The sequence below is a fragment of the Pseudochaenichthys georgianus genome, chromosome 18, assembly GCF_902827115.2.
Source record: "Pseudochaenichthys georgianus chromosome 18, fPseGeo1.2, whole genome shotgun sequence".
Classification (NCBI taxonomy): Eukaryota; Metazoa; Chordata; class Actinopteri; order Perciformes; family Channichthyidae; genus Pseudochaenichthys; species Pseudochaenichthys georgianus.
This window is the reverse complement of record NC_047520.1, coordinates 23926678-23953799: the sequence shown is the minus strand read 5'-3', so window position 1 is coordinate 23953799 and position 27122 is coordinate 23926678. Positions and strand designations below refer to the sequence as shown.

At 39.8% G+C, this 27122-nt stretch overlaps 1 protein-coding gene and 1 long non-coding RNA gene across 5 annotated transcripts in view; both read right to left on the bottom strand.

The window, feature by feature from the left end:
- The window catches only part of afap1 (actin filament associated protein 1), a 216257-nt gene that overhangs the window by 102901 nt on the left and 86234 nt on the right, over positions 1-27122 (bottom strand). For all 4 annotated transcript variants that reach the window (XM_034106374.2, XM_034106373.1, XM_034106375.1 and 1 more), the window contains exons 2-3: positions 1468-1596; positions 553-635 (exon numbers count right to left, since the gene is read on the bottom strand). In XM_034106374.2, the coding sequence (XP_033962265.1) occupies positions 553-635; positions 1468-1596 (212 nt within the window). The remainder of the gene's footprint in view (positions 1-552; positions 636-1467; positions 1597-27122) is intronic.
- On the bottom strand, positions 16535-18340 carry LOC139435741 (uncharacterized). The gene is made up of 3 exons (XR_011644952.1): positions 18213-18340; positions 17328-17408; positions 16535-16963 (listed from the first exon to the last, which is right to left on the bottom strand). It is a non-coding gene; the product is annotated as an uncharacterized lncRNA (long non-coding RNA).

Genomic DNA, 27122 nt, shown 5'->3' with positions numbered 1-27122 from the left:
CAAAAAAGGTATTATTATTTGCTGACAGGCGGACCCCCTCGAAAAATAAATAAATCATAATATTAATAATCATAAATAATATGTCATAAACATGTGACGATTAATTGGCTACATTGACGACTATTGGTCGACTAGAAAAATCGTTAGCCTAGTTACAGTCCTTATTGTCTGGTGATGAAGGCTTTGATGTGTGTTCTAACACACAAGTGAATTGGTTAGATGCTGACGTGCGAAAACACGTCATTATTACTGATCTGTTTAAAAGTGTGTTGCAAGCTCATGTTAAATCGTACATGTCAATGATTGCAATAACTATATTTGAATTTGAGGGTTAAAAAAGGAGGACAAGTGTTGGATCGGTACATACATTGACAGATGCATGTGTATCTTTCTTATGATAACATACACTTGACTGTGGTTCCATCCTCCAAAACGTTGGAACTGAACCTGAAGCATCATGATGTCGCCAGTAAGGCTAAATGCTGCAGAGTACCTTTTTTTTATAGAAGCGTGTTTAAGGTCAAAGGTCATTGTATCAAGATAAGGTCTTACCAGCCAGGGGTGAGGGATCTCAGGGAGTGGCATCTGAGGCGGTGCCGGCAGACCACTGCTGATCTCTGACTTGAAGGAAGGCTCTGTGAAGGAGGACCAAGCATCAGGACATGAGAGAAAGTTCTTTACTATAAAGTGGGCTTGAGGAGGTGTAACTCTGAACATTACATGGGTTTGCTGGTCTGGCGAAGCAAAAGCGTGTTGAATCCCCTGAAAGGGTCCCGCTTATTTTACTGATACTTGATAAATAAATAATTTGACAAAACATATTCATTTAAATGTGATTTCTTTGGATTTATAAATGATTGTTTTGCTTCTGCTTGGAAAAAAGTCTCTGTTCTACTGGGAAATGGTTGTAGATGCGGCCATGGCCACAGCGGTCATTTTAAGAAAGTACCATACAGTATGATGCTTCCCATAACGAGTTCCCATTGGTCGTTACTTCCTGTCTTTCTTACTCTGCTGATTTAACTTTCCTCCAGCTCTCTGTCTTTTAACCTCATTACTTCTGTTGTTCTATTTCAATTTCTTTACTTTGGCCAGTTTAACCATCATGATTCCCAATTTCCAGGCCCCCCAAAAATATAAAAATTTGAAACACTGCAATAGCACCTTTGCAAAAAAAATTAAATGCACATTCAAACTTCACATTTTCACAAATGTTCTGTCATTCCCAATATTCTTTACTTGTTCTATTGTAATATGGGGGATGCAACTTTTCCTGTTTAGATTTTGTATCATTATTGAGATCCCATCTCTCAGAATGCCTTCACCCTCTCTGCATGTGACAGTTCTGAAAGTATCAACAAGCCAAGGTCTAGAAAACATGAAGGCACACAGGTCATGTCAGATATGTAACCATGTAAGCTCCAGGTATCTCCACAATGTTTCTGAATAGTTTTATTGTTATCTCACCTTTTTCTGAGAGGACTCTGTGCAGAATGTTTGAGAGGTGCAGCTTCTTCTCTCGGACCCCCGCGCTCAGATACTCCCTGTCCAACAGGTCCAGGAACAGACGGAGCTCACACACCAGCTCCTCCATTGCTGCAAAAATAAACACACACGCTTCAATTCACAAAATATATTCAGTGATGCCATTGGTGAAGACATTTGTCATATAGGATACAATATACCCAACAGCAGGCAACACGTTGTGAACTACTGGAGGAATGGAAACGTTGCTACAATTAAGTCCAACACTGCACAAGTATTATTCAATTATCAATCATAAACGTTTACGATAATGCCATAAAAATGCCACACAGCTATGCTACTGTTTTTGTCTCTGAAACTAGACCTAATTCAATATTGTTAAATTCTATGGCTACTCTACTAATTACACCAGCTTCCAGACTGTGGTCATGCTGATGCTGACTTTAGGGTGGCAAATTGTTAACTTGACTGTTTTTCTATTTTATCTCCAATAGCTGTCTGCTTTTTCTTTCATTCAACCATACACAGCACACACACACTTCACTCTTTGTGATATTCAATAATCAGCCTCACAATCGATGCTCCAGGGGAGGGGACGCTGTATTTCAAAGTTGTTGCCATGGTGGCATTGAATAAGATCAAGTTTAATCTTGTAAAATGTTGTTTTTCACAATGAAAATTAATAAATACAGTTGTTTGAGGTAGAAGTTTTTTAGTAATATATGTGACGGTCTTTCAAAATAAGTAGGATGTTGCAACGGCTCATTTTGATATTAACATGGATTTGTGTCCAATACTTCTGTTCCATGATGGGGTATTAGTGGACAAACAAACAAAGCCCTGGCTTTCATAATATACAAATTGTAATTGATATATTCAAAAGAGAATTATATTTTTGATTTCACTCTGATCCTCTCGAAACGCTACAAATCATGTACGAGTCCCTGAGATTGTGTTTGATACGGACTTGTGTCAGTGAACGGCATAAAACATGATTAAACATGATAGTATATACAACCATGCTCGTATCTATACAACCTATAGAAATGCAAAACGGCGTCAGTTTAAAGTAATTCTATCCTTCTGTTTACCGCATCATTTATGAGAATACATTTCTTGACAAGAGAACATAATCGAGGGGTGATCAATAACATTTCCGTATTTATTTATTTATTTATCCAAGATGTTTTTGTGTGCACTGAGGAGTCTCAAACAGGCGTTTGTTAAAATCATTTTAAGATTGGCTTTAATCAATTTGTGAAAAATAATTCTTCATATATGATAAATGAGAGGTAACATTATATTTATGGTATTATTTCCACATATTTCTATCCATTCTTCCTTCTGCCAATGGTGTCGCAGTTTCTCGTCTCTCCCGTTTTTGTGCTTAGTGCGTACGCATTGGTCAGAGTTGGCAGGAGGACCGCATATTTTCCTTTCAAGTTTGTTTTTTCTATAAATTGCAAACATTGCATAGAAACTGGCGTATGCCATCTTTTGAGCGTATGCACCGTTTATAAATGAGCTGAAAAGTTGTTTGGATGAGTGCTTCTAGAGAAATACCATAAGCAAAGCCTCCAGTACTAACAAAATACAGTGCTCTACTCAAGGGCCTGTTCGGGCACTTACGTTTGGAATATAATTAGAAGCCGCAATTTGTTACAGTAAAGCTACAGAACATCCTAAAACCACATCTAAGGACAGTTCAGCAGATGGCCACTCGTCTCTTCTGCATGACCTGCTAGATCAAATTAAATATTCGCAATGAATCTGGGAAACATCTTAAGTAATAAGGAGGTCCAAGTACAAATAACTTTTGTACTTCTAAGCCGAGGTGTATTCCGCTTCTTTTTTGCAGGTGAAAAAAGCTGCTGATACAGCAAACAGATGCCTGAGAAGTCCAACCTATTAAATGAGTCAACCAACCTATCATCTACAGAGAGAACTTTCTGTGGTTCTGGGAAACTTAATTGCATTGTGGTTTGGGATTTACAGTAAGATGCTGGTTTTTGTTAATTGAGATTGGTGTATGGTCTGGCATCATCATGGATACTTCCTCAAAGGAGCCACCAAAACCTGGCAGGGCTTTACTGTAAAGCATTTCTTTTGGCCATACACACATGATTAAATAAGGACCTACATGCACACAAAGGTTTATCAGTGAAAATATTCTAAGTCTCTCAAACTTGACCAATAAGACAGCTCTTGCATAAAGTGCTTTTAGTTATGATTTATTTAAAGGCATGTCATGCTTTTCCGGTTATTACCCGTCCACTTGTGTGTTATGAAGGTTTTTATGCATGTAAACGGTCTACAGAGTCAAAAACCCTCAAAGTACACCCTGTAGCGAGTAAAACTCTAACACAGAAAATACCTTTCTATGCTGCCCCAAAACGCCTCGTTGGAGATTTCTCATCTTCCATTGTTTTCTTCCTGGGTTCTGTGACGTGTGAATACCCAAATCAACAACAAATGGACCAATCCGCGGAGCACCACACACACCAGGATCCCTTGGCTAACTAACAGGGAGTCCCCATTGACTTGCATAGAGCTCCCTGAACGCTGGTAATAGACAAGTTGGGATCGCGGAGAAATGCTCTCCGCAAATCCATTCTCACAGCGTGATAAACCTTTTTCTTACTCAATATCAAGCCACACTTATTGTTTTTACTTCGGCTGTGAGGGTTTGTGTGTGCTCAGGATGAGTTTCGCTGTGTCTCTCTGTATCACCGACCCGGAAACCAATACAAATGACAAGGCTAAGGCTGTAAAGCTAACTAACGTGCTTGCTACTAGCTAGGTAGCTAACTTGATCCAGCCACTCCTGGTCCTTTCATCAGACGGGAAGCGAAAGAACGAGCAAGACCCATTGCTGGCATGATAACAGCCTGGTACTAAGCACACAGGCATCTTGTTAAAGTTATCTTATCTTAGCTATCTCATATTTAGTGGAGGAAAACAATTGTGACATCTCTTACTCTGGGATTTGTAGTCTTTCTAGTTGCGTATATTTCATAGTCTTATATTTCAACAGTTTTACGACAAACTGTGATTTTTTTGACATGGAAGTTATTTTTTAAGATTGACAAACATCATATGTGTAATTTATGGCACAATTCAAACGGGATCGAAAGATACCTTTTCTCTCTCCGACCCGACGCCTTTTCGGCCAAAAACCCGCCGATTCAACATGTTGAAAAGCCCCATGAGCTTCTCGTTGTAGAGTGAAAATGGAACGCACACGCCATTTGTTGTTTGTTTAAATCACGCAGTCTGTTCTTCTTCTCTCGGTTATCACTATGGTTGGGTATCGTTTGAATTTCCACGATTCTGATTCCGATTCTACTTTTCGATTCCGGTTGGGGCAGGGTAAAAAAATGATACATGCTTCTTCCACCAAAAAAATGACATTTATTCGAGAAACTTTTACACAGGTTAGTTTACAGTAATATTCACATTAATCAGTCTGTTTATATTCACTGCTATGTAACTTTAACCTGAGAACCACTGAAGTGCAGTGCAACAGTCCAACTTTTAAAGAACAGTTCTTGTTGAGAAAAACAAGCATATCTGCCTTCTCAGACATACCTGGAAGAAATGTTTGAAGATTTTAAAGTAAAATGCTTCAATCTGGTGCACTTTAAGCAGAATTACTAGAGACTAGATCTAGGGCAGGGGTGCCCAACCGGTGGGAATCTCGCGATTTTTAGACACAACTTGCGATCGACTGGGAATCTACTGTTCAGTAGGCTGCAGCGCTGTGACCTGCGCAACTTTCCTCACATGCAGGCAGAACTTCAACGTCAGAGCAAAGACGTCAAGCAGCTTGAGAGTACACGGTATGAAGAGCAAGTTGAGAGCATCTTGACAGAATTTGAGAGGCGTTTTACTGACTTTTCATCCATTGAACCCATTGCCGGCTATCTGTGTTTTCCATTTGGTGGAAGTATTGATGTGGATAAGATCGTCTCCAAAGTAAATTCACTGTTTGACCTGGATAGCTCTGCTGTTGAGAATGAGATACTCACACTCTCAAATGATATTGAGATCAAATCCAGCACAACACCTGGCACCAGTGGACAGTTCTGGAACCTGCTCTTGGAACAAAAGTATCCCAACCTCAGAAGATGTGCCTTGAACTTGACAGCACTTTTTGTGTCCACCTATTTGTGTGAGTCTGCATTCTCTCACATGAAGATCATCAAATCCAAGTACAGATCTACAATGACCGATGACCACCTTGTGACCTGCATACGGCTTGTAACCAGCTTTTACTGCCCTGACTACGAGAAGCTAGCGGCCTCCTCCCAGTGCCAGAGGTCCCACTAAGGTAGAAAATACATCTGATAATTCATTTTGACCGTGTTAGGTGAGCACCGCAATGTTGATCGTGGGTAGGGAACACCACTAACATTATACACATTGTATATATTTGAATACCTCTATTTTCTACAGTAGCAAGAATCGGGTTTGATTCTATACATTTTGTCCTTTTTATTGCACTTTGGCAGCAGATTCCTGTGTAGCTTCAGATCTGAGTTGTTTTATTAGTAAGCCCAATTTATACTTTTGTAATGGCAAAGAAAGGGTTCAGTGTATTTTCTTTTGTTCCTGTGTCATATGTGGCAGCACTGTTCAATGTTTCTTGAAAACATTACCCACTGTAGTGTGACGTGTGAATACAACAACACTTGTGTAACTTCAGTTAAATACTTGTATGTGTGTAGATTAGAAAGAGGTAAGATAAAGGATCGGCAGTATTTTATGAAGTATTAATCGTACAAAGGTCAGTTTTATACAAGTAGAAATGTGTATTTACCTGGCAATAGGCTGTCAGTAATGGCTATGCCTCTCTATTTGGACTGGTAGATCTCGGCAGACTGGCAACTTTAAAAGTAGCTCTCGGTTCAAAAAAGGTTGGGCACCCCTGATCTAGGGGGTACAACTCTAAACACCCATATGAAAAAGATCGGTTTACATTTTAATAATTAAATAAGTATGTGAACATAACCAATAACTTACCATAGCCAATAACAAATACATGTAACTTATTTTATTTTTGTTGTTCATTCATATCTTATTTTACTATTTTATTTATGCATATGTTTGTATCTCTCCAGTTTAAAACGATGTCTGGTTTACTGTCCTATAGTATACATTGGAATGATTTCAAACCTGTTTTATCAATAATTATAAAGGAGTGCCTTGGAAATATGTGTTTACATAAATTGTGATCAAAACGTTTGAGACCCACTGAGATAACTTAGACTAAAGTGAACTATCTAAACACTCAGTCCTTTACCTCACTGAGCTGTAGTTATCAGCCTCTCAGTCTGACTGGAGAGGACTCTCCCTCCACATCATTGAAGAAACATCTTCTTCTTATATCCGTTAGAGCAGCTAGCACCAGATGCTAATAACAACAGCGCTGGTACCGGTGCACCCTCCTTTTCTCCCTCGCTCTCTCCCACGCTCAGTCGCACTTTGGCTGTGAGCTGCGGGTGCCAGATAAGCCAACATCCCCCATTTTCATCACTTACAGCGCCCATCGCACAGGGCAAATGAAAAGTGTAACCGGGATGAATAGGGTGTTACATTTACTTAATTATGAATGTTGTTACATCAAGGCCGAAAATTAGGATGAGCCCCAACGGTCAAAACATTTTTTTTTTCTCCCAGAGATGTCAGCGCAGCGCCTCCACAGATCTGGCGCCCTAGGCGAACATGGTTACGCTGTAGGAAGTGTAGGTACATTTCCCGCCCTGCTGCAGTCATACAGTAGGCTACGGAGAGCGGCGAGAAACATTTCCTCAGGCATCGAAAAGCAGAACCGAAATTCACATTTCTAAATGATGCCGTTGGAATCGAAATGTTGGAACCCTAGTTCTCACGCAGTCTGTCTTCCGGTTATTGCCTCTTTTGAATGACGAATACACACTACCGCCACGTGCTGGTAAGGAGAGTTATTGCCACTCACGCATGCGCAGTTTGTACGTGCTTCTTGGCCGTCGGCTGAAGTCTTTGCGGTGTGTTCCAGTGCGACACATGGCCAAAATGCAGAGACGCGAGGCGACGCACCAGTCGGGGTCCATCAGTGTCAGTTCTTTGTTGTCAGATTGGTGTGTCCGGGCCTTAACCTTCAGTACACATTTTACAAATATATAAATGTGCAAATATGAAACATACAGGTCAATATCACCTTGCTATTGGTAGCTGAACTGTCAATACCCCAAAACATATTCTTAGTTACAACCTAATTTTGAATTATTTCGACACAATTAACTTAATTAATTCATGTCTTGTTACATAAGAATAGATCATATTTGTTAAGTGTTATTATGGTAGAATTACTATCTTGTGGTACTACTGCCTTATTAGGCCCATATTGAGCAGCGCATATTAAGACCAAAACTCATGTAACAACTTCCTTACTTGCAATAAATAAGCACTAATTAGAGGGTTATTGAGGAAAAACTCTCAACTAATGGCTTATTACTTGTAGAATATGGTATTGTAGAATAAGGCATTAATAAGTGTTTTATAATGACTAATAAAGAGCCAATATACTTCTAATATGCATGTTAATTAACAACTAGTTGATGGTTAATTTGTGTACCTTAATATAAAGTGTTACTACTTGAATAAATACAATATAGAACATTTATTTTTTTGCTATTGACTACTAAACTTCTGGTATGCTTAGCGTGTGCCTATAATCCAGCAATATTATATCTCTGTTTTATATCACTGTATATAGAATATCTTTAACAATTAAGATTATGTGTTATGATTTAAAAGCTTCAGAATAAATTGATCTTTTTCCACTGCTGTTTCCAATTTCAAGATAAACCTTTGAACCTCAATTCATGATGAGAACTGCTCCTCATTGCATTTTCATGATGACTTTTGATTGTCTCAAAGGATACATATTATATTCCTATAATACAAGATGGCTTTAGGTAATTTGATCTGCAATGTTGGTGAAAAGCTGAGAACGTCATTCAATATTACAGTCGTAATGTTTCATGGAGGATCTGTAAAGCCTCAACCTGGAGGATAGAGAGAGAGTTGTGACAACATCAGAGGACGGGCACCGCTCCGATTAGTTTATGATGAAAGACAAGCTGCCTCGCTCCTAGTTCTCAGGTCTGTAATTATGAGGTTTCTGTGTTTTCTTCTACCCATTGGACATGCCAAGCGAACATCACAAAGCGGGTTGACTGCTATTAAACAGCACAGGTGGTTTACCGTACGAGCAGATGTCTCCCTGACCGCAAATACACATCTGCAAATCCTGATCTGAAGAAAGAGGAGTAGATAAAGGAAGTAGGATCAGCGCTGACAGAGGTTTACATAAGATATGAGAAAACAAGGCAAAATAGGGTGGAAAGAGAAAGAGGGCTTCTCTAATAGCAAGCTAAAGAAAGATAGTGTTTGAGAAGAGCAATGATACTCCCTCTGGTATCTCTTAAAAAGATAATTAGAGGGTGCTCAGCCAAAAACCACAAGCCAAGGAAAGGGAGATGGAGTAAAGGGGAGTTGTAGTAAAGCTCCAGCATTGGGATTCTATCTTCTACAGTATGTGGTTTCCTTAATTGCACTGGGAATCTGCCTGGGTGTGAGAAATGAGTTTCACACTGTACAGAACTTTTTCATTAGTGAAGTCATGGAAGTTGTCAACTATCTCTGCTAGCATGGAATTATTTATTTATCCTCTGATCAATGCTGCATCTATATAACAAAGGCACTCTCTGGCCCCCAAATATCTTTTAAAAAATCACAGGTCGGATCAGATTTGGGTTTACAGGTCAGTGGTTGCATTATGGTGCGTTCACACTGGACGCGATGAGATTTTTGGGGGCGGCGCGATTACATGTAAAGTCAATGCAAAGACGCGGACCGACGCAAATTCTCTCCGGCGGCGCAAATGAAGCGGTTGATGTGAATGCCACGGCGCGATTGAAAGGGGCAAAACCAAAACATCAGCCATTAGCTGTTAGCACACAGCTCCTCATGTCTGTTCAGAAACTGGACAAAAGTGAAACAAGTACAGACTGGCTGTGTCATGGCGAATACAGTCGCTGCTTTATTTATGTCTGTAGGACGTTGTTGTGAGTTTGGACGGAGCAGCTACAACGTTAGCTTAGCCTGATCGATCCGATCTCCAACACGCATTTTAAAAGGTTTTCCGCCTGCCCTCTTGTCTGCACACTTGTCAAAGCATTAATTCATGGTTTTTACTAACCGATATCAGTATGTAGTTATTCCGGCATCATTTAAAAACGTGTATTACAATTAAATCACAGTAAAATATGTACATTTTGTTGGAGTTGGTATCTACCATAGTATGGAAATAATAATACCATGGAAATAAGCCCCGCCCCCTAGCAAGCGCATCTTGTTTGAATGATGCGAGTAAACACAGCCGAATATTCGCATCGCGTCCGGTGTGAACGCAGCATTAGACTCTCGTTTTAATCGACTAGGTCATAAAATGTATAATAATAATGTCATCGATTACTAAATTGAGCCTTTGACCGTATATTCTTTAAACATTGGTGGATACATCAACTTGATACCATGAAGCCTATCATTTAATTGTAAATGACAGTTGTCAGGGCACAATATCAATCATCTGTGGCTTTAGAGTATTGGTTAAACACAAATAAAATGTAAGGTCCTAACTAGCAAGCAAGCTAATGTTCTGTTGTCATGCTGCTATTCCTGTTTTATTTTGTTACTCTTCTCTCACTTCAGTGTCATCACCTCCTGCCCTTGATTGAACCCCACCTGCGTATCTATCCCTAATTAGTCTCACCTGTGCCCCATTATCATCCCTCCCCCTGTGATTTAGTCTGTGTTCACATTCCCGTCTGGGCAAGTTCGTCTTTGTACTTTCGAGTGTTCCAGCAGTATTTTCCCTAGAGCTTATCTTCCAAATGAACCCAGCTTCGTCTCCTGACTCGGTTCTTGCCTTATCCTTATCTGTTTTGGTTGCCTACCTGATTGACCTACCGTGTGCTGAACAATTGCAAAGTAAACCTGGCTCAGTCAGTAGGGGCTTGTATCAGGAACCGTAGGGTCACTGGTTCAAGTCCCCGAACAGACTTAAAATATGGAGAGTGGACTACTTGGAGAGGTCCCAGTTCACCTCCTGGGCCCTGCAGAGCAAGGCACCAAATATATTTATAGACTGAATTATGAATTACCATTCATTCAAAGTGTTTTGCTTGATCCACTAACCAAGACAGTGCTGAATGAGACATACAGCCATGGATGAGGGAGGTAGGGCTGCTGACTGCTGAGGGGAGAGCATCCCATATCAAACATCATACATTTACAAAAAAATCAATTTCTTACTACAGATGATATGTTTTGGGAAGGAGAATTTACCTTGCATGTGTCAATGATCATGTGTGTTCATTATGTTACCCTTCAATTTGGGATGCCTGCAGGTCACGCATAAACAAAGGATTTAGAGAACATTTGCAGTTTCCAACGTCTAACAAAGTAACTCAACACAACAGAGATCATCCTTTCAATCGGGCCTATCACAGTACACAAGATTACTGTAATTAATGCAGCTTTACACTTTACAAGCAACATTTTGGATTTGTGATTTGGTTATAGCTCATGATGATAATAGTAGATCTGGCTACTAGAGGTTTCCTTAAAATGTGAGGATTTGCTAATTATTGATTTCATAAAATCCAAACAAATGTAATGCCCTGGGGAGGAACAGAGAGAGAGAGCTTTCTAACAGCAATTCATGTGAATCCTCACTGCACTGCATTTATATCAAACGGTCATTGGTCACATCTCTCGCTGTGTCTCATTGCTTCTTCCATTACAGCTCTGACTGCTCTGAATGCTCTGTGGGAGACATGAGGACTGTAAAACGAATTTATTATAGTTGTTTCTGCAAATAAATATATCATCCTAGCCACAAAAAACAGCTAGACTTACCTTACATAAACGTAGGTAATGTTTAGTGTGAAACATTTAAACAGACATTATGAGTAAAATGTATCATACATAGGGATGGGTATCGAGAACCGGTACTAAGTCAGTACCGGTACCTGATTGGACGGTATTAGTATACCATTAAGCCGCTGGACAAATGGTGCTGCTACTTCCTTAGTTTAAACAATTCTGGTTGGTTGGGAACCCTGATCCTGTATGACGTATCCGGTTTGAGTACCACTCTGATTGGCCACTGTGAATGCCACTCGTCATCTCTCCTAACAGCGCTCTTATTATTGTGAGACTCCCGGGGGGCAGACCTAGGGTCAGACGCAACATCTTGCTAGAAACAGCGTCAAGTTGGGCTGCAACAAACGACTAATTTGATAATCGATTAATCTATCGATTAATGAAACTATTAATCGACTATTCGGACTATTATGCCTTGCACAATTTTTCAAACGCTCTTATTCAGCCATCAACTTTTAGATGTAGCTTGAGGTTGTTTTAGGCATGTGGAAACTCACAATGAAGACAATAAAGATGAATACTTGATTCAAAAATACATATATTATTAAATTAACTTAACACATTTTGAACAAAATTAACATTGCTTTTTATTTAAAGTAAATAAATAATATTTCACATCAAAAGAAACAACAGTGTTTTAACAAATCGTATTAAATAATCTGATGACAGAACTGTAAACAGAATAGCTGAAAGTTTAACAAAATAAATAACTCAGTTACCTCTAATCATTAACCCAGGTTTGTATAATTGAGTTAACTCCGTGTGTTGCTGCTAGCATACAGAACACCTGACGTGGAAACGTTACTCGTGGATGGGGCTACAGAGCTACTAAAGACAGTGGAACCCGGTGCATTTCTCCGTCTGAATGTGGAGCACTTTTGATAAATGTTTAGAGAAATTGCTCATGTTACCGCCTTTACATGCTGAACTCTTATTGCACTTTTGGTAACGAGCATTTTCCACATCGAGACGGGTAAACTTTAACCACACCTCGGAGCGCGTTCTCTCTCCGCCATCTCCGCAGTGTGTTGCTGCATGTAGCAGCCGCGTGTGTTTAAACCATAGACTGTATATATAAATGGACGTAGGGTCCGTGACGTCACCCATAGGATTCTGCAGAGTTGCCGTGAAGCCCTTAGTAGGCGGAGTCGGCCACTAACGGCTCGACAGCGACGTCAGAGTCTAACTCCCGCCTTCTCCCGCCTGCTCCAAATAAGGGCAAAGAGGCGGTGCTGAGGCGGAGCCGAGGTTGGACAGGGCGGGACCTGCTGCCACCGAGCGTGACGTTCCAGACCTAGCTCAGGCTAAGAAGCTAAGCTAACATGCTCTATTCAGTATTAAGCTAACAACCTATGCTAACAACCCAGCTTGAGGTCACTGCTCCTCGTTCCCGGCATATTCTGAAGGTAAGATACCCTGTAACTTTACAAAACTTGTTCTTTTGATTTAAATGTTCTTGAACCTACACTATACAATTGTTTTTTAAGTGCTTCACCGTTTTTCAAATATAAATGTCATTTGTAACTAAACTTTGTAAACTAGCAGAGATATGGCCAGTGTTGCGTGAATTAAATGTGATTAATGAAATATGACTGTAGAAAAAGAAAGGTGCTTTTATATTGATTAAACCATTTTTATTTATTTCAGCATTAAGAAAAATGAAGATGGCAACCTCCTCCATGCCAAACTGCACAACCTGTAAGTTGATGGTCCTGGCTTACTTTACATGACTTCAGATGGTTGACATTACACACAAACATACTATACATATACATGTGTGCACAATTGTAGATAAACAGCACACAGTATATAAATATATATATATAAACTGTGTGCTGTTAATCTGTTTTTTGAGGTTTTGCTCTCTTGTTACTTTTAACCATACAGGTGTGATTTCATAGTTATTTTGCATGTTATTGTCAAAGGAACAAAATGAGAAACCCTTTATAATTGATTTGATATTCCTCATGATCTGAAGCATTTGTTGCTCTCATTTATTTTCCTCCCATAGTGACTGTATGGATAATCGGAGACAGCTATGTCCGGCATGGAGCCCAGAGAGCTACAGAGACCATCGGCAGCAACCTTGGCCTCGACCTGAGGGTGTGCTGGTTCGGTTGGGGTGGACTGCGCTGGAGAGGTGTCCTCCCTTTCTTTTCCTACTCCCTGCGAGGAAGAGCAGTCCCGGATGTCCTCCTCATCCACTGTGGCGGCAATGACTTGGGGGATGTGCCCAGTGTTCAGTTGCTGAACCAGATGAAGGAGGACCTGCACCAGCTTCACCATCGGCACCCTGGCATGAAGATCATGCTCTCCCAGATGAACCAGAGGCGCCGGTGGAGGGCTGGTGCAAATCCTGTCAAAATGGACAAGGCCCGGAAGTTTGTTAACAGTGTTATGGCTACTTTTGTTCATAGCCTAAATGGTGCCATTGTTGACCACTCCAACATTAGACATGACAGTCCTGGGCTGTTTTTGCGAGATGGAGTTAATTTCACCCCTTGGGGAAATGATATTTTTTGTAAAGTCACTAGCCAATTGCCTGAAAGACCACCTCCAAAGACTGTGAACTGCTAAAATGTCAGTATCACTGTTTTTGGATTTGGCCTTTAGAGTATGTATTCTAAGGCCCTTGCTAAGCCCAGACTGTCATGGCTAATGTTGAGTTAGATATTACATCTGTAGCCATAACACTGTTAACATGGCTGCTCTTCCTCTTCCCCACATCCCACCCCCCCTCCCCCAATGGACTCTGCAGCTCTCCAGGCCCATGCTGGGCATGGCTGTCTGTCAAACCTTTTATTTTGTATTTGTTATGATGTTTTTTGTTATTTTATTTGTTAAAATAATTATGTATTTATGTAAATATTGAAAATAAATTACATTCATATTTTCACTTCTTTTGTCTACTGCTTACTGAAAATGTTAGCTATCACATCCAAATGGGACTATCAAATGAAAGGATAAGCTTACCATACAATACAGAAAACATTACACATTAAGACTCAAATCTTTTCCCAAGCCGGAGCAGTCTGAAAAGAGTCCCAAGTTTAAAAACACAAAATCTTGACAATGAATACTACACTGTCATTTGTCAGTGACAATGCAAACAACAGGAAGGTCTCCCCTAGTCCCATGTATGTTGGCATCAATGTCATAAGCATACCATAGAATGTAATTATGAAGTGCAATACCCACAATCCCTACAGGGTCGTACCGTCACAGAAGATAATACCTTTTAGAGAGTTTCTAAATTGTTCAGTATGCAGATAAATATTTGTTTTACAATAGAACATTTTTTCTCTATAAATGTTCCCACATGTTGTGAGCATCAACTTTACATCTTTTGTCAACAAATAAAAAAACATCTTAATTTCCTTTAGGACAACATTTTGTTCATAACACCACTACATTAACAATAAGCATAGGAAAATGATAACTGTCAACATTTAAGATTGTGCTTTTACTCTTTATTTAATCAGATCTATTTACATTGAAAATGTGATAAATACACAAGCCACATTGAAAGTTACATCTTGCATTTTATGAAAAGTAAAGGTTTCGAATCATTGTATGACTTAAAGGGATAGTGGAAATCCGCGAATTTTGGGTTTAACTTATGTATTTTTATTAAAAATAAGCATAATAAACCATTTTTTTTTATTTCATGCGCCTAGTTTCATTTTATTTTCAATTTTACTGCTCCCGACCACGCCCTCTCAATGAAACGAAATACTTCGGGAATCTTCGGGTGATGACGAAAACAAAGGAAGACGGGCACAAACATTGGACGAGGCACGAGTATTTTATTATGTTTTCTGGCTGATTTAATGCATCATTAGCCTGTACCATTGTGTACAACGCCATTTATTGCCTGTCGATTAGGCGACCGGAGGCCTCGTCATCCGATAATCCGGTACACAATGTCGAATGTGTACACTACAGTCATCATATAGACATGATAGACTAACAGTACTGTGAGTACAGCCTACACTTGACAGGCAGCCTGGCTAGCCTAGGATTAGGACCATACTACGTCAAAAGACCGATTGGCTCTAGCTGTATATCATGCTAGTATACAATTCATTTAAATGTATTCATGTAATGAATGCCCATAAGGCTGTTACATATACAATAATAAATGTGACAAGATAATTTATGTGAACCTGACCCTGGTATGTTATGAAATGTACCCTACATGCAGTCATCCTCGGGCATAGCCATAGGCCTACAGTGCATGCATGCCAACTTTTGCAATATATAATATAGCGCCTAGCGTGAGCTATGCTTAGGGACCTACCAGTCAAGATTATTTGTGCGTAGGGGTGCATCATCTGGCGCCTGGTCCTGGTCATCCTCGCCATTGCCCATGCCGTGAACTAACTCCATCACCTCGGGCTCGAACAAATAAGGACGTAATGGTCCATCGTCTGGCTCAATATTCTCACCATCGTCGCTTACTGAACCGGATTCAGATTCAGTTCTTAAAACTACATTTTCGCAGGAAAGCCGAGTGGATGTTTCTGACTCGCTATCATCACTGGATACCTCGTACAATCCTTCTTCTTTGTCTGGTATATTTGCCCTTCCACGTTCATTCTGCATAGACGCCATGGTTTGTTATTGTTTCGTCTTCCTGAGTTTTCCTCACTTCCGGTTTGGCTGACTCGATCATTTCGTTTCTAAAAAAGTTCGGGGAAGCTGCAATAAAGTGCTTCTAACATGCGTAAGGCAATTATTATATTTTTTTAATCAGGTGTGATTGTTTTGGTACGTAATTATGCTTGTATATAAGTTAAAACGAAACTATTTGGGGTTCAATTTCCACTATCCCTTTAAGTACACTACAAAATAAATTAAAGATGTGCAACAACTATATCAGTAATTAAAATGATATAACTTATGCACAGACTTGGGAGGGCTACTTGCCAAAAACACAACCAGTAACTTCATGTGAGTATCAAGATATAAAAGTAATGTAACCTGATAACTTTCTTTTTGTTTTGGATTACTTCAAATGTAATGCAAATAAACACAGGAGAGAAGAAATATGAATATGATTTTTTTACTTAAAATGTATAATATAATACCATAAAGCAGATTCAGGCAGTAGGTGTAGAGATTCACAATGAAAGTATTATCCTCCAGAACAGTACGGCTTCCAGAGAAGAGGTACCATTTGATCATTTTACAACAACCACTATCTGCTCTTTTTAGGTTTTGAATAAGATTGTAATCCTGAGTTTCCCTATTATTAAAAAAAGTAAAACTAATCCGATTACATCTTTTCCTATGTAACTAAGGATTACACTTTCATTTTTTTCTATACGATCTTGATTCGTGTTCGATGTAATCCATTACTATCTAAGCCAATACAAGTCATAACTTTTGGAAAATTGTCTCAAGTTATAAATTATGCCTTCAATCTCTTTCACGTGGAGAAGACATCCCATTGGCCGAGGCGTTGCAACTTCCCTCAAGCGTCCTACATGAAAGAAAGATCACATGTTAGAAATGTGTGCACAAACTATTCAGTATGACCCGTCTTAGTTTAAAGCCCAAGTGTAAGAGTGAACAGAGGCGGAGTCTGCCTGTTTTCCAATTTGTTTTGTTTGTTGGCTGCTGCTGCCCAAACCAACACCCTCCTCACAAGCATTGACTGTTGGAATGTCATTATGCTCCACATGTGGAACAACAAAGGCTTCTTCAGGCATGCCTTGTATCATAATGATATTGTTCTGATCAGCAGCAAGACTGTTTTCACCACTACTATGGTCTACATCTGCAACCTCCTCATTGCTATTAACAGTCGAACTAGGAGTGTCACTTACCTCGTCATTGTTACTCACCCTGCTTTTCCTTCCAGGCTGTTGTTCTTTGGTGAAATAGAAAATGGTGGGCACTGCAGTGTTTTTCAGGCATCTCCTTCCCTAATAAAAATAATAAACAAAAACACATAAAATAACTTTTTGAGGTCTGTAGATATTCAACTTTCTTTTGAATAATGTTGTTTTAAATGTAAGAGTGCATTATAAAAGACAATAGAGGGCCAACATGTTAACTATGCAGTTAATCCATTCAACAATTACGTGTTTCCAAGATTCAAATTCAAAGGATTTATGTCATAGCACATAGGCTACAGTGTGGGAATGGCAATGAAAATCATCTGTCCCGAGCTCCTCCAACAATGCAACAGTTATATAAGACATAAAACAATAAAAGAAATTCAAAATTAAATTAAGAATAATAAATTAGTACAGGCAGAAATCTATATACACGTAAATATAATAAGACATATGCAAGAACAGAATGTAAAGATAAATATTGTATAGTAAAATTAAATTAAATCATTTTTTTTTTACAGTGATAGCTGTTAAGATAAATAAGTTATAAGATGACAACAGATGAATGAATGTTGCTATTAAAATAATGTAAAAAAAAAGGTAATATAATGTATGTGGGGGGAAATGGCAATTCTCTATCTATGATAAAGAGTCTTTGCATAAATTGAAGAGAAATGTGATGGTTTGCAAACAAATTCTATTTTTCTTTACTTAACTGGCAAAATCTTAATTTGGCCTTTAATAAAAAGAACATTACTCATCACTGATGTGCAAGCTGTGCCATAACAATTATTTAGCATTGTATAATGTATAACATGTATTTAATTAGTAACAACAATTTACACTCACAAATGGAACCAAGTTATTTTGTTTTTAAAAAAGGATCTGTACCCATGAGTCCGTGCTGAAGGGATGACTCTCAAAGTGTGCACTGCACAGGCGAGAAGAAACGTTGGGGGTCCATGTATTCCTCCGGATGTTCAGCACCCACTGGTCCAGCCTGTCTGGATCACCGAAAGGAAACCTTTATTCAAAAATACATGAAAACCGACCCAAAGACAACAGGAGGGTTAATGCCATATTCACTTAGTAACGCATGAACAACTTTTACAAATATTTCTATATAGTCTGTGTTGGTAAATGTAATCTAGGTTGCACATTTCCTGCTGAAATACATGCATGGGCCTACCAAGTTACTGCGTGGCACTTTGGTTTTGATAAAACAGTGTAGTTCCACTATATAAACGTTACATTCATAATCAAACGAGATAATATGCAAGATAAATAGCTATTTGTTGTTATTCTTAATGCTTGTCATTCACACGTTAATAAAATAAAATAAGTACCGATACATAGCAGAACAATTGTGGCGATGTTCAGCTTAATAAGCCTTGTTCAACATCATTTCTTTAGCTAATACTATAGCGGGCTGCAGGCGAACCAAGTCCGCGTTTCGCTGCATTCCTTGATCTCCAGTTATAACGCCGGGCTCCGCCGCTGGCCGAAGCTAACGGAGCCGCAAAGGGCTAGCTACGGCTCCGGTTAGCTTCGGCGGCGGACTCCGGCGGCCACCACTGGGATAATTGGGTCCCCTTTTAACATTTGCTCCCATTTAGCATTATGGGCGTCATAGCCATAGACTATAAAAGTCTTACCCAAGGCTGAATCATAAACTAAACTGTATATATATATACACATGCATAAAGGGTTACGTCCTTAGCTAGCTACATAACAAGCTAAGCTAACAAGCACACAAACACCTGCTAACGGGGTTAACATGTATAATATTATCATTTTACTCACCGAAAAAAGCTGTGAGTAGACTTCTTGGAAGTTCTGTTAGTACATTCAAGCGCACAGCACGACATCTTAATTGTCTGGTATATCACCACGAACACGGCTAAAGCTAAAGGGTCAAGTACAGTACTATGACTAACTAACGTTGTAGCCTAGCAGAGTGGACACTTGTCCACTCTGCTAGGCTACAACGTTAGCAGCAACTTTGCTGTTAGCTGACAGTGAGGCATGTACGTGTCCATCAACGTGACCACGCCCTAATTAATGCAAAAACTTTAAGACCTAATATAAATAAAAGGGTCGCGTTAGAAAACAATTCACTCACAGATCCATAATCATGAAGGTGGAATCTAACTATATCGATAATAAAATGTATGGAGCCAGGGAGAGAAACATGTTTTTTTCCGCTGTAAAGTTGGGCATTTTAACATGGGGGTCTATGGAAATTGCTCCTTTCTGCAGCCATCGCCTATCGGCCAATATATGAACTGCAGTGTGTGGCACTTCCGTATTGGCTTCCCGGCTCTTCCCCAGAGTTTGCCGCTTGGTTTAAACCTATGGTGTAAAGTTACTGCCCCGCCCCCTCGCACACAGACGGGGGAGAGAAAGATCTCTCTTCTGGATTGGAAAGATCGAAGATATATCATAGACGCATTTGTTTGTCTTTTTGCATATTAGAAACGAGTTGGCGACACTAAGACTGCGATATAATGCTTATGTAGCAATAATACATGACATATATTTTTTAAATGTCTCCAGTACCGATAAAAAGGCCAATAACGTTGGAGCTTAACGGCGCGTAAAACACACGTGATGACGTCACCAACAAATCGACGACTGAATTAGTTGGCAACTAATTTGGTAATCGATTTTAATCGATTAAGTCGATTAGTTGTTGCACCCCTAGTCTCAAGGCTTCTTAACATTTAACAACCTATTAATGATGCATACCCACTTAACGGGAAGAAACTCAGCTAACAGACAATATTAACCAGTTTACCTACACGGAACAGAAGTCCAACACCAAGAGTCTAAATCAACACTTAGCAAAAAGGGCTAACGGGGCTAACCGCTACTTTAGCACATAACTGGCAAAAGCGATCTTTTCCACGTCATTTTATCTGCACAAACAACATATCACATGAAAGCTGAAATTCCACAGATTCCATTGGTATAAGTCTCATCACTGTACGACCTGAACTCACCGAACTAGCAGCCAGGAAAGAGCAAGAAAACAACTTCACTTTACGTAGCCATTTGTGATCAAAAGTTGTGCTCAAGGGCATAAAAACAGTTAATCCAATGTCTCTGTGTAACTTTAAAATGATAACTGATAATCCATCATTACAATTATAAATAATAAACGTAATAAACAGATTATAATGGTTAGCCGACCGGAGCTTCCGGTTTAGGAGGTGCGCACGCAGCGTCTCGCTTTTACTGAATAATGGTGATGTTTACATGGATTAATGAACTGCCCCTAATTAACGCCCCCCTTCCAGAGACACACTGTCAAACACACTCATGCCTGCTTGGTATGACATTGAAAAAGTTACATAAAATAATAAATAAAAATAACAGTAAAATGACTTTTGTTTAATCTTCACATCTTGTAATCATGTCTATACTTTTGATCACCAAATTATTGAAAAGTATCGCTAAGAGTATCGAAAAATACCGGTATCGATAAGCAGTATCGGTATCGATAAAATCCTAACGACACCCATCCCTATACATAATATGTTTTTAAATGAAAGTAGCTACAGCCTGCTGGAAAAGTAACTAGATGATGCAATGGTCCAATGTGTAATCTGTCATGACTTGCATTAGCAAATTGTCACGATCACAGGTACAGATCAGAACCCAATAGCACGACTCAGATACAACCAGTATAGTAATGTTCAGTTTATTCCAGGTCAAGGACAGGCAGAGTCAAAACCATTAAATCCGTCAGACAGGCAGGCAGGAATCAAAAACTGGGCAGGACAAAACTCGGGACTAGAGCACAACACTCACTGGAGAGCTTGGCGGAAACGACAATCTGGCAAAGGACAACTGATAATGAGGTGGTATAAATACTGTGGAGTGATGAGGGAATGAGTAACAGGTGAGGGGAAAGGCTGAGGAGACCAGGTGAGGGAAATGAGCTGATTACAAGGGCCTGGAGGAAAGCGGGATCTGAAATGACAGGAGAGTTTAGATGAGCCATCAAACAAACAATAATAGAAGTGTCTAACTTGTGACACAAATTGTCAATACAGAAAGCCACAGCAGCTATTTGCTAGATTCATCCATTGGTGCTTTCTTCAAGGTCTCCCATTATACTGTTTTTAGGCGTATATTATAGATATATATGTCTCAGATATATATAAAAACATGTCTCTGAAGTGTTATGCTCAAAATACCAAACAGATCACCCATTGTAGCATGCCCCATGCCCCTCTATTTCAGCCCTGTTACTAAAGTGCTGATTCTGGGTCTGGCCCTTTAAATGTAACCGAGCTGCTGCTGACCACGCCCATTTGGAGCTGCTGCTGGCCACGCCCCTTTGGAGTGTATGCTGGCCACGCCCCTTTGGAGCGTCTGCATCATGGATGTATAATAAGAACTGGATACCGCGGCGGAGGCAGGGTCTCGTTCTTTCCTATGAGAGCAGCTCATTGGCGCGCATGAGGACAAAATGTCCCAACTTTTGAGAGAGCGAAACGTCACACATTACCTGACCCGTCATGCCTGGCTGTCAGAGCAGAAGAAACGGGTTCTTCTGCTCTGACAGCCAGTCATGACGGGTCACAGAGCATGCGCCCCTTAAGCCCCACCCCCAGAGCTCCCACTCTCGGCTCACTAGAATGAATGGAGACAGAAAATAAATCTAGATTTGACTTTTAGCGCATTTTACAACTTTAAGGACCTAATGATTATAATAAGGGCTATAAAATAGTTCATACTGTGTAGTTTATTTAGTTTAAAAAATAGTATCCACTGATTTAGACTTCTCTTTCCCAATGTTAGTCAATGGGAACAAGTCTTTCTGGGCCCAGTGACATCATGGACTAGAGATGTCCCATATTTTATAAAATATTTGTATTTTATTTAATGTTACAAAACAAAAATGACCATGTTCACGTCTTAAAGTCATCCTGAGGACTTAGTTTTGGATTAAAATTACACAACATCATGAATGTGTTGCTTCTTTTTTTCTTTTTTTTAGGGCGGTTTTGGCGCAGTGGTTAGAGCATTAGTGAACTCCAGTTCGAAACCCGCCTCAGCCGCCACTGCGTCAGGCCGTTGTGTCCTTAGGCAAGACACTCTCACCTGCATTTGCTCCTGTGGGTAATGTCCACAGTATTGACAATTACGTGTCTAATATGTGTAATATGTCATTGTAAAGCGCTTTGAGCACCTGTAAAAGCGCTCTAATTAAAAAATGTAATCCATTATTATTATTATTATTCTTTTGGGCTTGTTTTCATAGACCTGGTTGCTTATTTCTCTGAAATCTGGCAACAGAGTGGGTGCAGTGTCTAATAGTAGCAGTAAGCTAACGAGAGGCTACGTTCAGCTTGTGACTCAGGAGTCGGGACAGAGAAAATGTCAGGAGTTTGGAAGTATTATAAAATTGAAAGCGAAGGCAGTGTAACAGCCAGATGCAATGTTTGCAAGGCGGAGGTTCCGCGTGGTGGAAAGAACAGAGCTACGTTCAACACGAGCAATCTAATACGCTACCTGAGAAACAAACACCAACAACAACACGACGAGTACACAGGGGCCACTCAGGTAACGGCACTGAAACAACCAACACTTTCAGAGACTTCTAAAAGGAAAGAGAAACTGCCCCAGAACAGTGAAAAGGCCAACACAATAACAGCCAAGATAGCTGAACTCATCGCATTGGATGACCAGCCGTTATTTGTTCCCTTTTTTTTCTCTTAATGCATTGCATAAAGATCGGATCGGGAAAAATCGGTATCGGCAGATTGTCAAAATCAAATGATCGGAATCGGATCGGGAGCAAAAAAAGGTGATCGGGACATCCCTAAGAATAATACTTAATAATCAAACTGTTCTTTATTAGTCACATTCATAATTTAATAATCCATTTTCTCTCTGCTGGTAAAGTAACGTGTTTTTTTCGAATTTAAGAGGGATCAGTAAGGTAAGGTTACCGTGACGGTTTGATTCAGAAGGAGTTTAATGGATAAGATCCCTGATGTTAAGGTGACCAGAATGTTTATTTCCACTGTGTACAACATGTTATGAGGGACCCACAATCTATCTTTATGCTGGGGATAATGTGCAGCGATGCGGTCTCTGGGGAAAAGAACACCTGAATCTAGATCCCTCTGCAGGTGGTACTTAAAGTATATTTTGATGCTAATACTTTTGTACTTTTACTTGTAACATTTTGAATGCAGGACTTTTTATCGTAACCGAGTATTCCTAAACTCTGGTAGTTTTACTCAAGTACAAGATCTGAACTTCTCCCACCTCTGACAATAAATCCTGGTTACCAAAAAATAAAAACCCTGCTCTGAAGGTTATTTTAATTTTACAAATCCTGCACTCAGCTTTGCTTTCTCCAATAACATTGAAAAGCAGCAGACGCTGCTTCTTTTTTCGGTTTTCGCTCATTTCTTGACTTTTTCCGATGCTCTAGCATTTAAATCCATCTCCCCGTCGCTCTGTGCAGCTGGCCTGTACCACTACACCTGCTGTGCCCCCCACCCTTCTTTCACATAATGGTATGATCCTAGTGTGTCCTCGCATATGATTGTCCGCATGGTGGCCCAGCTAAATAAAGACCCGCCCCTGCCTGCAAGGAATCTCAGCAAGAGTAGGAGCGGCTGGAGATTCTGCTCTCCCCAACCGGAGGCTGCTCTTCTAGCGGCAGCTCGCGATCGGCGTGTTGGAGACCTCTGAATTAAAGTATCAGGTCACCTCAAGTCAGAAGGCTCAAGTCCAAGTCAAGTCCCAAGTCATTGGTGTTCAAGTCCAAGTCGAGTCGCAAGTCTTTTGTGATTTTGTCAAGTCGAGTCTCAAGTCATCAAATTGGTGACTCGAGTCTGACTCGAGTCCAAGTCATGTGACTAGAGTCCACACCTCTGATTACAAGGCTACTTAAAACTATAACAACTAGGTCTCAATCCATACTAGATAACACAATTCAAGCCAAAAAATAGATAAATACTGAATGATGGAAACTTGGGTAAACCAGGTGGGTTTACCATCTATTATATTCCTGAATATTAGTTCTCCTAAAATCACAATTGTTAAACTCTTGACCCAATCCAAAACAAACACATGCCTCTGCTACATTCTCGTGCTGCTGAGATGTGATTACAGCTCCTCCAAACAATGGATGTCTGTCAGAACCTCAGCAGCAGCCCACAGAGCAGCGCTGGGGCTACCTGACACCCTGCAGCTGCTTGCAGGGGTCCGGTTCATGGACCACTCCATTGCCTGCTACATGTAAAGGACAAGAGATATGGAGCATTTGTATTGTCATTCAAGGATCATGTTAGGAAACCTACTGTATGGCTGCTGTGTGAAGCTACCCCAATGTTGACCTGGACTTTGTGATAACTTACTGGGAAATGCCAGCTTCAGAGGACCTGGGAAAGCAATGCTCTAACTAGAAAATGCATTTCCTGCTGAAAATGCGTGTGAATGCTGTAAACTGTGTATATTTGTTGCTGAATTTAGCTGAAAATGCAGAAAAAGCTGAATATGTTATTAGTTGAATTGTCTCTGCTTTTAGTTACAAAAACCAAGTACGTGTGTTGCTGAACGTAGCGGAGAAATGCAGAAAAGTGAAATGATTTGAATCAAAATTGTTACAGCTAATAAGGGAATTGCAATGACTTGAAAGTGAAATGTTAAACTGGAAGAATAGGAAAAATAGTGAAGAAGCTTAATATTTAAAAGAAAAGGTTTTAAAAAGGTATAAACAACTAAATGTATAGCCTCAGTGTCCTGAAATAGCTGAATAAGTTAATAGTTGAATGGTTTATAGATGAAAGTAGGCTGAAGGAGTTAAATATTAAATGTAAGTAGCAGTGTTGTAGTCAAGTCACCAATTCACGAGTCCAAGTCACTCTCGAGTCCCCACTTTTCGAGTCGAGTCATAGTCCGAGTCACCCAAGAAGAGTCCAAGTCAAGTCCGAGTCACAAGTCTTCATGTATTAATCTTAGTAGATATATTTGTTGAAATGTAGCTATAGCTTCTCTAGATTGCTTTTATCCTGTCATGTTAGACCAATGTGTCTATTGAACTGCTGTGAAGCGAGTTTGGCTACAATTCTTGTAATAGGTGCTATACAAATATAAAGCTTATTAATAATATTCATATTAATATTATTATTATTATTTATATTATTGTAAATTACCTTCTAACTATATTTAAAATGAGTTACCTTTTAGAGAAGTGATTATATTTGTATGCTAATATTTTCTTCTTCAGGACTCTTTTGAAGGAACTATTAACGGAAGTCAATGGACAACGGAGCAGTGTAAACACACATGTATAATGACGGATAGATGACGAATAAATGAACATATACTAAATAGTTACATTGGGTTTTTAGCAGCTGGCTGATAAGGGCACAAGCTCTTACGTTGGTAATGATTGTATAAAAGCAAGGGTGTGCAATAAACAGATACCATCAGTTGGAGAATCTGACCATCATTCAGCTGGAGACGCTACAATTATTATAGTGAATGCTTACATTCCATCAATAAAGGTTAAGCCCCAGAAAGCACATGGCTATTAGCATGCAAAATGACGACATTCTGCATGTTAAGTATTAGGGGTGTAACGGTATCCGTATTCGTCTCGTACCGTCACGGTTCGGACGTCACGGTTCGGCACATGCAGTCACACGACGAATACGCCTTATTTTTTACGAGTGGGAAACAACTCTCATTCAGGGCAGTATCCACTACACTATTTATAATCCAGGGGGCGGTATTGCGCCTAAAACCTGTTTGCCAACCGCCCTTAAACAACAAATGAAGATCAAGAAGAAAAAAAGTTAGTGTGGCGATTTCATATAACACACAGGAGCTAGAACCCACCTGCTTCTTTTAAATCAGCTGTGTGGGAACATTTCGGGTTCCCTGTGGACTACAATAACGATGAAGTGTGCGAGTGGTGGATCGGACGAGGACGGTGGATCGGACGAGGACGGTGTGTCGGCGTTGTTCGATAGCGGTGCGGTATGCTAATGAGAACACACGCCAAACATGATAAATCATATCAGAAGGCATCACCCAGATTTGCCACTCACCGGAGCCCGGCAAAAGACAACAGCAGTTCAACAGCTGATCCCCGCTGTATTTAATAAACCAACAGACATGAAAGCCGAGAGACCAAAATAAATAACGGAAGCTTTTGGCATATGCGCTCTTGAAACACTTTCTTATTATTTATGAATTATGATGTAATATTGTCAAGACATTCTTTTTAGTTTTACAGCTTGATGAAACCTTTTTGTTTGACATCAGCCATTATAGATACTCTGGGCATCTGAGTGTGTGTTTGGTACTGTTTGTGGTTTGTTTTTAACTGTTTAATACAGTTAATTATTCAAAATGTCAGAGTTCCTTATTTTTAAACTGAAACTTGCACTACTGTTCAAAAAGAAATAACAACACACCTGGAATTAGGCATTTGTTTTGCTTTTTCTTGTTGTACCGAACCCGTACCGAACCAAACCGTGACTTCTGTGAACCTTTACACCCCTATTAAGTATAACCATGTGCTTTCGTGTTATTGGCTGAATCTTTATTTATTGATTAGATCACATTACTCGGATGATAGTGTTCAAGACAAGTATATGTCTGAACTCGATCCTTAGAGTAATGTGTTACGGAGCCTTCTCTTCAATCTTTTTTCCACATTACGAGCATTTTGTGCTGCTCTGTCCCAATGTGGAAGCAGAATGTGTGAAAGCATACAGCACGATGCGGGGTGTGTCTCTGGACATCTCTAGACTGGAATAGCGG